The sequence below is a fragment of the Typha latifolia genome, chromosome 1 (genome assembly GCF_019914945.1).
Source record: "Typha latifolia isolate L0001 chromosome 1, TyphaL0001v2, whole genome shotgun sequence".
NCBI classification, from domain to species: Eukaryota; Viridiplantae; Streptophyta; class Magnoliopsida; order Poales; family Typhaceae; genus Typha; species Typha latifolia.
The window spans coordinates 4120218-4133783 of NC_133086.1; the positions used below are offsets into that span (position 1 = coordinate 4120218).

The 13566-nt window shown below is 36.3% G+C and overlaps 1 protein-coding gene across 2 annotated transcripts; it reads left to right on the forward strand.

Annotated features, from left to right (window-relative positions):
- Nucleotides 1-611: 611 nt before the first annotated feature.
- Nucleotides 612-13444, forward strand: LOC140794778 (serine/threonine protein phosphatase 2A 55 kDa regulatory subunit B beta isoform-like). Of its 2 annotated transcripts, none has more exons than XM_073146968.1 (14): nt 612-1191; nt 2756-2859; nt 2956-3051; nt 3139-3258; nt 5020-5223; nt 5512-5603; nt 7168-7286; nt 8952-9075; nt 9225-9348; nt 11953-12021; nt 12131-12222; nt 12303-12380; nt 12696-12763; nt 12875-13444. In XM_073146968.1, exons 1-14 carry the CDS (start codon nt 1080-1082, stop codon nt 13009-13011), a joined length of 1539 nt encoding a protein of 512 aa, XP_073003069.1. In that variant the 5' UTR covers nt 612-1079; the 3' UTR covers nt 13012-13444. The 2 variants fall into 2 exon arrangements, with proteins under 2 accessions (XP_073003069.1, XP_073003059.1); XM_073146958.1 differs by having other exon boundaries at nt 857-1191; nt 5020-5226.
- The last annotated feature ends 122 nt before the right edge of the window (nt 13445-13566 follow it).

Consider the following 13566-nt stretch of genomic DNA (forward strand, 5'->3'; position numbering starts at 1 on the left):
GCCCAAGCCCAAGTCCTAATATAAAAATAATAAACTTACTTTTATAATGTACAAATAAGAGCATAATCCACACATTTTCTTTTAGTATATAATTGATATTCTTTAGACAAGCAAAAGATTGACACGATTTGAATTAAATTTAATTTTTAGCCCTCTCATTCTCTGGACAAAAAAGAAAATGACAAACTAATGCCATCTTGCAGAGAAAATGAAATAGGCCCACTATAATACATAATAAATTCAGGGGGTGGCCAGTAATTGATACTGCTTTTTATTCCAATAAATATGAAACCATTTTTTTTATATATTATATGTATATATAGTCACTCACATATCAAACTACATTTATATATTTCTTGGCAATGTTCTCCAAATAATAAGAATTATATATTTTTCATATGAAATCCAGCCAACATTCCCTGAGATGAGCAATGTTGTTCTATCCTATGTGACTGCAAGGGCCAATTAGCACTTTCACCAGGTAAGTCAGTTTCCAAAAGTCCCACCTACGCCAAAGTGAAGAAAGAAATGAAAAGGCATTGATACGGGTACTCAGTAAATGTATACTAATATATCGTCCAATATAGTGAAACAATTAGTTCGACTTTCTAGGTAAAGTTTTAAGTGCCCGAAAAATTATTCACAGAGAAGAGAGAAGACTTTTTTTTGGGGGGGGAGGGGGGATAAGGAGAAGAATACTCGTTACGAGCGAGAAATTGTGTCTATTCTAGCTGTAGGAATTTGATGTATCGGATACTCGGTAGCTTTTTAATGGATGCCGTAGCGAATAAAAGGCATTTCGTACGACTTGGGTTGCAGGCAATCGTCACCCCTCGCTTGGTCCAAAGAGAGGAGAAAGAAACCATTTCCTTCCCCTCACCTCCGGTGTCAATCACCACCTCTCACCGTATTCCCCCATTTCGCCCCCAAACTCTCTTCTTCTCCTCTATCTCAAATGGCGGAAACCCTAGCTGTCGCCGCTGCGAACCGAGCCAGACTTCTCCGCAGGTGACCTCCTTCGCCTCCCGGAGCTCCGATCTCCGCTGCCGATCTCTATCTCGCCGGTATTCTCACCGCAAATGAGCTCGATGGCGGCCGAGGACGTCGCGCATCCGGCGGCGGCGGAACCGCTCGAGTGGAAATTCTCGCAGGTCTTCGGCGAGCGGACTGCGGGAGAGGAAGTACAGGAAGGTGCGATCTTTTTTCCCTTCTTTCTTGCCCCTCCTTTTGATCTGGTATAGATCCGCTAGATAATTAGGGCTCCGTGGCTTCTCATTGTCTGTTCGCTTAAATCGAGTGTTAGATTGATTATTTATTTACCTTTTTCCTTTAAAGCAAGAAATTTACTGTCTTTTTGGGTCATCTGTTTGAATTGGTGTGTGTCGTGTCACTCTCGTAGTTCCTAAGTTTCCTCTTGTTTTGCTACATAGGTTTTAATTAACAGGTTAATTTATGCATTAATTAGTCTGCGATATATATATATATATATATATATATATATATATATATATATATATATATATATATATTGTCTTTTTTTTTTCTTTTGCATGCTTTCGGGAATCTTTGTAGCTTTCATGTGCCAACTTGTCACTTCATGTAACTTAGAAGAAGCAGTAACTCATTGTAGTATTTTCAAGCAACACTATGTCAAACTCTATTCAACCAGATTAACAGGATTACGTTTTAGAAGATTTAGTCATCCTGCAATGAATTGCCTTTTATTGTAGATCTTTCGATGAGAATTTGATACTAAAATACTCTTTTGTATTTGGATCTTTGTATAATTCAATTATCTCAAAGTCGTGTGCACTAAAATTTATCATAAATGTACTTATTTTCACTTCAGCTGAGTGTTTTTTTTTTCAAATGTTGCATGTCACGGTCTTTTGGAAAGTTTTCACTGTATGGGTTTAGATGTTGTATTTTTCACTTTTGCAGCTTTTAATTTTATGGTAAATTGCTGATCTTTAGCATATAAATGAACCTTTTTGAAGTAGTATCGAACTTCACTTATTTTATAAGAGAAATGTGCTCCACAGAATGGACATATCATCTCTTACTTTTCTATGAAGTGAAAAGTGTGGCATTGGAGTAGTAGCTGTAGCTTCTGCGGAGTGGTAGTGCATCAACAGCAACACCTTGCTGTCACAGGTGGTGGGTGTGTCTGTGGTGCTACAACTATAGCTAGTAGTACAACTGTAGATGGCAACCAGAGTCCTCTACACTGCTGATGTCACCTTGCACTTGCCCCTACACGTGATACCATTCTAAGTGATCCCAAATAGCAAGTTAGTTTGTGTCCATATGCTTTTGTTTAACCAATATTCTCAGAGGATACATGGCAAAATTTACACGTATGAATATCGTATATACTTTATTTAAACTCTTAATTTTTTGACTGGATTTGGCCGACGTTACCTTTCTGTACTGTTCCTTTTCTCAAGTTAGTGTTACCTTACTGTGATGCTCATACATGTTACCTTAAGACATAGATTTACCTGCCAGCTTGCCACAAAACAGTCTTGCCATGGGGCTGTCAGCATATCACCTTTGCATGCTGCAGAACAGGGTTTGCTCAACACTGCAGCCCCTTTGACTTGTTGGTTTGTAGCTTATTGGTATTTGGTGCAATCAAGCATGGGTCAATGGTTCAAACTGGCACAACTATTCATGATCTACATGTTATCTTTCTTAACTTTCTAGCGGACTATCTTATTATGCTGACCTCCATGACCTTTTTTTCTGATTGCAGTTGACATTATCTCAGCGATAGAATTTGATAAATCTGGAAATCATCTAGCCACTGGAGATAGAGGAGGGCGTGTAGTTTTATTTGAAAGGACGGATCATAAGGATGTAGGGGATGCAACTCACAAGTTCTAAAATCTATTGTCAACATTTTTTTCCTATATTTTTATCCCAAGTTATTACTTATTTTCTTTATTTTTTTAGCATGTTCAAAGAAGGGATCTAGAAAGGGAAGATTACGCAATTAGCAGGCACCCTGAATTCCGTTACAGAACCGAGTTTCAAAGTCATGAACCAGAGGTACTGTATCTCCAAACTTCTGTGAATGCTAACCCAGGTCTCTTTTATCTTCCTATGTTGTGATATAGCTTCACTTTTTGGAATCAGTTTGACTACCTTAAGAGCTTGGAGATAGAAGAGAAGATTAACAAGATACGCTGGTGTCAAACTGCCAATAATGCATTGTTTCTTCTTTCCACGAATGACAAAACAATCAAGTTCTGGAAGGTGGTTTGTACTTTCTTGATCATCTTTCATTTTGTCTGTTAATGCATATTTTGAATGTATAAAGCTACTTCCGTCTCTCCTCCTTTCTTACGTGGAGTTTCTTGTAATATGGTGCTTTTGCTTCCCTCTATTCCTGTATCCTTAGAAGGGAATATTGTACTCAATGTACTCACAATTGACTTCCTTTTGTCGTGGTAATAAGTATTTTCATGATATCAGATACAAACTATATCTTGTTTTTCACTTTTCCTTTTCTATTCTTTGTATTATGGTGAATGTTTCATATTTTCTTATGAAAGCCTCAATGTTAAGCATTTGAGGTAATGATTTATCTGTATTACATTGTGTATCTTATAGATCTTTCATTATTGCAATAAACTGCCTGTCAGCTTTCATTCTCCCAGTATATATGACTCTGTGTAGTACAATATCAGATTGCATCTTTTCTATACATCAAATGTTTCATATTTATTGCTCATGGAGGAAAAATGGAAAACAATTCTTATGATGATTTGAGAAGTGAATTTGTAAAATATTTGCACAGAACAACCAGATTGGAATTTTTTTCTTTAGTAGTTGTTGGTGATGTATTCCCCCCTTCCCAAGTACCTTGTTGCACTTATTTTTTTTTTAATTTTTATATTATCTTTTATGTTTAAAAGGACTTATTGGTCTGGGTTATTGCTTCTAGCTCGTAAAACTATTTCAAACAGTTATAGACTTATGGCAGATCCTTTGATGCGTCAGTTACCTCTTGGTCATGACACCTTTAGTGAGCTATGGTGATTAATTCCAACCACCATTGAGATCGAGATGCAAAAGCACTTTTGCTTACTAGGCATAATATTTTGTAAGTTGTACATTTTCTTGCTTGCTTTGTATGTTCAAAATGTGCATAGTAATGGTCTGCAGTTTATCCTTATGTACCTTATATTCTTATTTATCCTTTGATCTCATTATAAGGGAGTCACTTAGTGCAATGGTAAGGTTTGCCTCTTGCACATCCAAGTTGCCATGGGTTCAAGGTTGAAAAATAGCCTCTCTAATGGTGGTAAGGTAAACATCTTGGCCTTCTCAGATACCACATGGATTGAAGACCCATGGATGCCCTTTCTTTTGAATTTCAATATTTCATAATGTCTATAACTAGAAATTGTGCCAAAAACGTCTTCTGGTACTAATGTTACAATCACTAGACCGAAAATTACAAGGCGATCTTGTTTGATTCAAACATTTTTTGTCATGCTATACTATATGTTGTTATTGCTTAAATGGTATTCGTCAAACCTTTGAGAAGCTTACAGAAGTCAATCTTTCTGTTTTATGGTCTTATGATATGTGATGGTCTTTTCCTTTGAATGCACTTTTGAGTTCTGTTTCCTTTAACTTGTGATATTCCATAGTTTGTTTATGGGGATTGATCTCCATAAAGTTGTAATATTCTTCTGTAATAGATAGCAGGAGCCTTTGTTGGGATAAAAAAATGCTTTCCTTTACTGTAGATTGCATAAGTTATGTATAAGTGATCACAAGTAAACTTTAGTTTGATTTATTATGATATTTCAGTTCTGTCGCATTCTTTTAGCCTCATCTTCTCCTGTACTTCTTTAAGTACCTCTCATCTTTTATGTTTGCTCGAGGAAACTAGAGCTGGAGCACTTTGATGCTCTCTCTATGTTGACGTCTGTGCCTTATTTAAGTCAAAACTATCTTCACATGGTTGTTATTTTGTTAACCTGCAAGTTTGTCATTCATATACAGGTGCAAGAAAAGAAGATAAAAAAGATTTCAGAGATGAACTTTGATTCTTCACGTTCTCCTAGAAGTGGTACCACCGCTAGCTCCAGCACAACTAGCCCTAGGGTATATCTTCCAAATGGTGGATGTTCGGAAAGGCCATGCAATTACACAAGCAATGAATTTTCATTCCCACCTGGAGGATTTTCATCATTACACTTGCCAGTGGTAGTTGTATTCAGCTCTACTTTTCATTTGTTTCAGTGATGAATAGATGATACTTATCAGTCTAAGCTTGCCCAGTAGATATTAGATAAATGTCGCATACTGTTTAACATCTTAATTTCTTCAATTGATTACCTTGTCACATTGTTGGCATATTTCTTTTATCTCAGTTGTCTTATGCGGTACTTCTTTCTTTGTTTAATCATAGTCTTTTTGAGAGATTGTTTAATTATAGTTAATTTCGTATGTTCTGATTAATTATATATTTTGCATGGTGTTCTGTATGTTCAGGTAGCAAGCCAGGAAACAAGCCTCGTAGCTAGATGCCGAAGAGTATACGCTCACGCACATGATTATCACATTAATTCCATTTCAAACAACAGGTCCACACTCCTTACACTGTTTATTTCTCTTGTTTTAATTTTAAAACAACATATGCTATCTGTGTTATCTGGAGTTTTTTAGTTTTTTAAATATGTTTGAATATTTTGTGCTACATGCAGTAGTAAGTATTAATTACTGATGTCGTCATACTCAATCATACAAGTACATTTACTTGTATTTTTATTATTTCTATCTAAATGAAGTTAGAGTCACCATGAACTTACTATGACATCAATTATGCAGGATATGATTTTTTTTCTATTGGGTGGAGGGAGTGGGAAGAATAAGTAGTTAATAAGAATTTCATTTAGAAATAACAAAAAATTATGTTGGACATGTCTATCATTTACGTTAAAGTACTGCTCAATGAGATAGTATTTTTTTAGAACCTCCTTTTTCAAATTAATGTGATATTGAAAATTATGATTTGCATTAAACAAAAAGCAAACAATTGTGTTTCCAAGCTATATATATAGCAGTAAAAGGCCATATGCCCTACTGTTTCAAATTTTCTAAATTGAGCCTTGCCTTTATGGAGAATGCTCCTAGATCACCCCTGTTAATTTAACATAACAACATCTGCCAAAAAGGTTTTAAAATGACCTCTCCATCTCATGGTGGAACATGTGATACACGGCTGCAACTATGGCCACAACCACTTTTGCAGATATTTGCAGCGGTTGTAAATGCAATGGCTAAAACATGGCTCACTACAAGAAGGGGTGGGATGATTGCAAATAAGCACACAAAGCAAAGAAAAGAGAAAGGAAGTTTCTATAATTTTTGGCTGAGCATTTGCTGCTGTTCCAGGAGAGGAGGCACAAGTTCTATTGCCAACATATAGTGTACCTGCAATCACGATCCAGTGTCACACCACTTCACAGTTCAAACCATGAATACAAAATTTTAAGTTGTAACCACAAGGTTTTTGGGACGGAGAGAGAATTAATGTTTTGTCAACTTCTAACAAATGTTATTGACCCAATTCTGGATGGACCTGGAAAGCGCGATGGATATTTTGTTTCAACTATGATATTCTCAGGCAGGGTCTAATCCTCAATTCATTCAATGACTAAGATCTGAGAGCCAAGAGGAGCTCGGGCATGTTGCTTCTCCCCGTCCCCAGCAAATACTCGAACGTGAGAGCAAGGGAAACCCTCTCGTGGTGAATCACAATCCATGCCATCGGTTGCCCAAATAAATCGTCTAGGATTGATCCTTTCAGAAAAGATAGGTTTCTGCTAATTTGGATGTTTCTTCATGGTTACAGCCTTAGGTGAAGATACATTACTTTTTGATGCTGACATAAGATAATTCTGTTAACTTTGTACTACTTTTCATCATTGCAAGGATGAATCTTGACATCATTCATAATATTTTTTTGATCGTGGTCTACATTTATTTCCTTTATTATTAATTCGTCTACCCAAAATACAAATTTATAATCAGCTTCATGTTCTTAAAATTTTCTAACTGATTATCTTTCTTGCTGTCATCTCAATCAGTCAAGACAGTGTTTCTTTGTAATTATTTTGTCCTGATATTTTTTTGTTCCTTTTGCAGTGATGATGAGACTTTCATATCGGCAGATGATTTGCGTATAAATCTTTGGAACTTGGAAATAAGCAACCAGAGTTTTAACATTGTTGATGTTAAGCCTGCAAACATGGAGGATCTTACAGGTGCATATTCTTAATCTACACCAATGACAGAACTGGATTAATTAAGATGAATAAGTTGCACGCAGTCCTGCAACTACTGTAATGCATTTGACATGGCAATAGTTTATACGCTATTGACCTTTTGGCTTATTTGTTATTCCATTAGTGACAATAAATAGTTGTTCAAGTCTAACAACCACCAATGTTCCAGAAGACTATCATAAGTAGATGAGAAGACAAGTAGTCAGGTTTTGGTGCTAGATTGATTCTTTAAAAGATGCCTGGTCAAGGCAGTAAAAAAGAAAGAAGTACAATTATGAACCTTGTTTGGAAACTAATGACCACCTTATCACATAGGTACTTGCCTTAGACGGAGTATGCCTTGGCCCACTTTGTTCTGCTTGGATAAGAAATCTTTATCATGTTAAAGCATGTAGGTTGTTCTTGATATTCAAACTTTGGCAAATGTTGCTAGGTTTATAGATTCCAACGGCGAATATGGTTCTTATTAGAAATACAATAAAATTTTGTTTTATGTATGTGATTCAAATTTTGTTTTCTAGGCATTTGCCTAGACATCCTCATTTCAGTATTAAATTATATATGAATTGCTAGTCTTCTTTATAGTCTGCCCATCTTCTTCATCTTTCCGTTGAGGAAAAGCAGATGACTAATTTTTCGCTTGGTGTTACATATGGGTAAGGACAAGTACAGTTATCTTGTTATGATCTCCAATGTCAAATATGTGAGATGTGGAACAATCCAGTTAGATTTGAAGTAATATTGAAGGAGCATTTTTATTTTCTAGCTTTACCTGTCTCAAATTGTTCTGCACTTTTATTCTCCTTTAGATGTGTTGTCATGGAAGTTCCTACTATAGGAGAATTAATGGTATATGAACTTGATAACTTTTTGTTGGATTGAAAAAGCTTGAAAGGGACAACTTTTACCTTGACATCCAGGATTGTTTTGATAATGACTGAAATTTTCTTAGATTTGACCAAGTCAGATGGTATCAATTTGAAGATTAAGTTAGTTTACAAGCTATGCTGCATATTGGAGATTAAGTGTTTTGGCAGATGTATCATGGCTAATATTTGCAAAACTTGAACTTAAATAACATGCTATGATTTCTCGAGATAAGGGTTATGCAGAAAGTAGGTATCTTGTTTTCTATCCATGTTGTGGCCAATCTCATGTGAGCTAAAATATGTCAAGAGTTACTATTATTTACTTCTAGGATTACTATTATTTACTTCTAGGAGGAACCAAAAAAGACTAATGATAGCTTGGTTTTCCTTGATTCGGATACTTATGCTGTTTATAGGACTATAAACAAAGAGATTCATGCTGAACAGCCTTTGTGGATCAAATTTATTGTGGCCAAAGGTTTGGAATTGCTTATTGCATTTCGTTGGATGTTATGGATATGCTCAATCATTGTTGGTATCCGCACCAACCTTCTTCCTTCACATTGCTATATGAAGTTGGCGTCTTTACTGTTTTGTCTGTGAACTAATATATCTGCATTACAATTGGAACATACTTTGGGTCAGATATATCCTCGCCTAAGTACCTTGCCATAAGTTTTTTCTTCCTGATAATTTTACATTTAGATTGCGATAAGTTCTTTTCATTTTATTGAATGGACAGAAGAAAAATAAAAGTTATCTTTTAAATTTGCAGAGGTGATAACATCCGCCGAGTTTCATCCTACTCATTGTAACATGTTGGCCTATAGTAGTTCAAAGGGGTCTATACGACTTATCGATTTGAGGCAATCAGCTTTATGCGATAATCATTCCCAGCTGTAAGTAGTCTATTTTGTACTGCACTCCAATAAGAATCTTGTATTTTAGATCTGCTTTCTGTATTTTACTACTTGTTTCAAATAAGTACATATAGCTTAATAAAGTCTTGTTTGTGTCTTATGTAATAGCTAATATCACGTCCTCACAGGTTTGAGGAGCATGAGGCACCAGGTTCGAGGTCCTTTTTCACTGAGATTATTGCCTCAATTTCAGATATCAAGTTTGCGAAGAACGGAAGGCATATTCTCAGTCGCGATTACATGACTCTTAAGGTCTGTAGTTTCCATCCTTAATATTGTTTTAACTAGTTCAGGTTTTACTCTGTCAATCTCAGTTAACTTGATTATGCTTGCCTTCTGAATTTTTAATATCTTTCATGTTTAGGAACATCTCTTATCAATAAAAAGGAGAAAATCCATCTCCCTTGAACCTAATTGTGGTTTAGCTAGATACATTGAATATTACATTATTTTGATGCTCATTGTGTCGTTTGAAATGTTTTTGGTAGTTATGTTCTTGATTCATGGTTAATGAAATGCAAATTTGCATGGTAACATGCATGTTAGGTTATATTGGTGCTTTATTGAGCAGTTAAACAATGTCAAGGTGCAGAATGGCTATTCTTGTATGAGATTAAGTTGATTCCAAAGTGATATTATAGAAATTTTTCGGATGAATGTGCTGCTCAGAATTTTATTAGATTTTTCATGGAGAAAGAAATGAAGATCATGATGAACTAGAGCTCACTGTATATATAATCTGGAATGGTATTTGGAGAGGTGGTTGATGTACGGTTAGCAAAGAAGTGGTTGACTCAGGAGAGGCACCTAGGCAATAGGCATTATTTGAATTTTGGATGTTATTTGTGAAGCTTGAGGGAAGTAACGGGGGTGGTCCCTCACCTCCTCCCACAGAAGAAATTGGTGAGTTTTGTACTTTGGGTTTAACCCCTAGATATTGGTGCCTAGTTCCACAGCTGAATTAAGAAATCTGGTTGCCATGGAACCCACAAGTCCATTAGTGTTCTTGTTCATACTAGCTGGAGCAAACATCTGCAAGTTCCTGTATACATGGAAAGGGCATACGTGAAGAGAAAAGTCAAACTTTTTCTCCTCCAAGAAGAAACAAATAAAAGACATAAATATTTGATGGTTAAAACTTAAATATTGAAGTGGTATCTGTTGTTAATAATTTTACTCGCAGTTTAAAAAAATTAATCTTCTAATGGCTGCAATGGGTACAACCTCGCAAGCAAGAATATTTGTTGGGAGATGAAAGCTAAGAATTATCTCCTGAGCCAACTTATGAAGTGGAAATCACCTTGTGCAATAATACTTTTGGCATACTTTGAAAATGTCTTGATGTTGGTTCGTGGACCTGTAGGGCATTATGCCTATATGTAAGATCATCATATTTGTAAATACAATGTCATTTCTAATGGGTTACTCTTCATACACATGCAGGGCTGAATCTTATTATTATTTGACAAGCAATTGCAAAACAGTTGGTCCTTCTAATCGTTTATGGAATCCTACTTTTGTCATGTCACCTGGTTCCAGTTAGAACCACTCAAAACTACAGCAACCTTTTGCAAAGCCCATGCATCCTATTAAGAATAAATCTTGAATTTATCCGCATATCATGCTGCATTTTCTTGTAACACCTTTTTTTTATATTTTTTATATTAAATATTATTTTAATATAAAATTTCAAAATTAGTAGCACTTCTAAATGATTTACAGATCTAGGTTTTCTCAATCCTAGTCATTTGCTAACTCATCCATTTCTGCCATGTCATCATCTTCTCCATCTTTATCCCTCCACCTTCCTTTCCTCTTCTTCATCCAGCCCAACCAAAACCGTCTCTTCTTCATCCTCCCCTCCCCTCCCCTCCAAAGTAACACTTAGGTGTCTCTCTCTCTAATCTCATGACAACCATCGTCACTCTATGGAGAGTGACAATGTGAGACAGTGGAGGAATGGCAGTGCCGACCGGGTCAAGTGCGGCAGAGGAGAATGACGAGAGCGGTGGTGGTGCTGTACTGGAATGGGAAAGGGGAGGAGGAGGAAGGGAGAGAGGTAGGTGTAGAGTGGGGAAAGGATGAGAGAAAGAGAGTTTGGGCGGGATTAGGAGAGGGTGGTTTTGGTTGGGTGAGAAAGAGGAGAGATGGGAAAGGGTGGAGAAGATGATGACATGACAGAGATTGATGAGGTGGCAAATAACAAGGAAAGAAAAAAAGACCTATTTCTGTAGATAGTTAGAAGATGCTATTATTTTAAGTTTTTATTAAAATAGTATTAAATCTGAAAAACAGTCCACTTTTTATTTCTCTAATTTGCTGTATCATCTGATTCCGGCTATGCTGATTTGCCAAACATATAACCCAGAACTGAAGTTTTTGCTTCTTATATAAAATTATAAACTGCAATTTTCTTATCTTTAGCCATGCTTAAGGACGAATTATGCGCCAGCTGTCAAGCTTGCTTCTGCAATAATGGAATTATACTTGCATTTGTCCAGTCCTATATTGCCTTTGGATCTAGTTTAATCTGGTTGAATTCAGCTGGTTTCAGTAATTTCACTGCTTCTATTGTTATTATGCAAAATCTACCCTTGATAGCCCACACACGATGAGAGAATGTGCTAATGTGCTATGGTATCTTTGCTGTTCTATTTGTCCAGTCCTATACACAAGTATTTTAATTAAATACTCTTAACATTTTCCAGCACACCTGCTGTGGTATCTTTCTGTAGGAATTTTCTGCATTCTTGTGGATCTTTCAAAATTCCTGTCAAGCATGTATATGGATATGTTTGTTTCCTTATCCTTTAAGTGTTCTCTTTCTAACCTGCTTATTTCCCTATGATAATCCAGCTATGGGACATAAACATGGATACTGGTCCTGTTGCTACGTTCCAGGTCCATGAGTATTTAAGGCCTAGGGTGAGTTGCTTTCTTTCATGATTAAATGAGCATACTTTGATTGTCACTAGGAGCACAATTATGGCATATGTTGTTTACACTTCACAGTAATGCTGTTTTCTCTTTCCAGCTTTGTGATTTGTATGAAAATGACTCAATCTTTGACAAATTTGAGTGCTGCCTAAGTGGAGATGGTTTACGAGTAGCAACCGGTTCTTACAGGTATACTTTCATATTTGGCTACTTACAGCTTTATCATTTTGTCCTTCTAATAATAATGCCACAACTTTGTTTGCCGCTAGCAACCTTTTCCGCGTGTTTGGTTGTGTTGCCGGAAGCAATGAGGCAACAACTCTAGAAGCGATTAAAAATCCTATGAGGTATGATCCTTGATAGTCTTGAACAATTGATTAATGATCATTATTAATTCTAAAAGAAGTAAGATCACTGTATGTTTGGGAACTCATAAAATGATGTGTCAGCATGTCTGTAGGTATCAATGTTAAATTAAAAGAAGATTATCTATTTGTGAACTCATCAGCTGATGTGTTTCTGTGAATTAACTTGAATTTAACAGGTTACTTCGTGTGGTATAACTAAGAAATGGATAATATCTTCACTACTAGCTTACAGAAATTTATATCCTGAAAATCCATGCTCATTGTATTGACCAGTTCGTCTGATTCGCTATTTAGGAGACAAGTACAAAACCCTGCAAGGCCTGCAAGATCCCTGAGCAGTTTGACACGTGCTGTCAGACGAGGTAGGCCTAATAGATGTTATCACTCTATTATAAATTTTTTAATTTGAACTGCTCTTATCCCCTAATTCTAGTTAGTATCGGTAATCTTGTCATGCTGTGACATCTTTGCAGGATCAGAAAGCCCAGCAGTTGACACTAATGGAAACTCATACGATTTCACTACAAAGTTGCTCCATTTAGCATGGCACCCAACCGAGAATTCCATTGCCTGTGCTGCTGCCAACAGCCTGTACATGTACTACGCGTAGGGGTGGCATCAAAGGACAAGGATCAATGATACACAAATTTTTGAGTGATCGCTTTTGGTGAAAGCATTTTGCTTTTCTCGCGACCGAGCAGAAAAATGCTGGAGGGTGTGTCATTAGATTATGGCACTTCTTCTTTTCGCGGCCAGAGAAATCTGTCTAAATCCACGAGGAAGTATTTCATATTTTATTCCCTGGAGGGCAGCTTGGCTCTGATTCTTTTTGGGGGGGTGATCCACCTTCTCCCCTTGCAATCTTCTTTCAGGTTTTTAAGACATGATTGTAGCTCTCCTACAATCAAATGGAAGGGCTGTCTCCTTGCTCACAAGGGTTTTCCTGTATCATGTTATTGTATCATTAGGACATGCATTTTGAGGCTTGCAGATATTATTCTCATATTTTTCATCTCATATATGATTGATGCTTTGCCCTTTTATACTCAGTTGTCAGTCACATTTCCAATTTGAATGATAGTTAATTATGGATTTTTTTTTTCTTTCTTTCTTTCTTTGTTTATGTACAACAGGAGATATTCTCCGCAGCCCCAATTAAATTTGT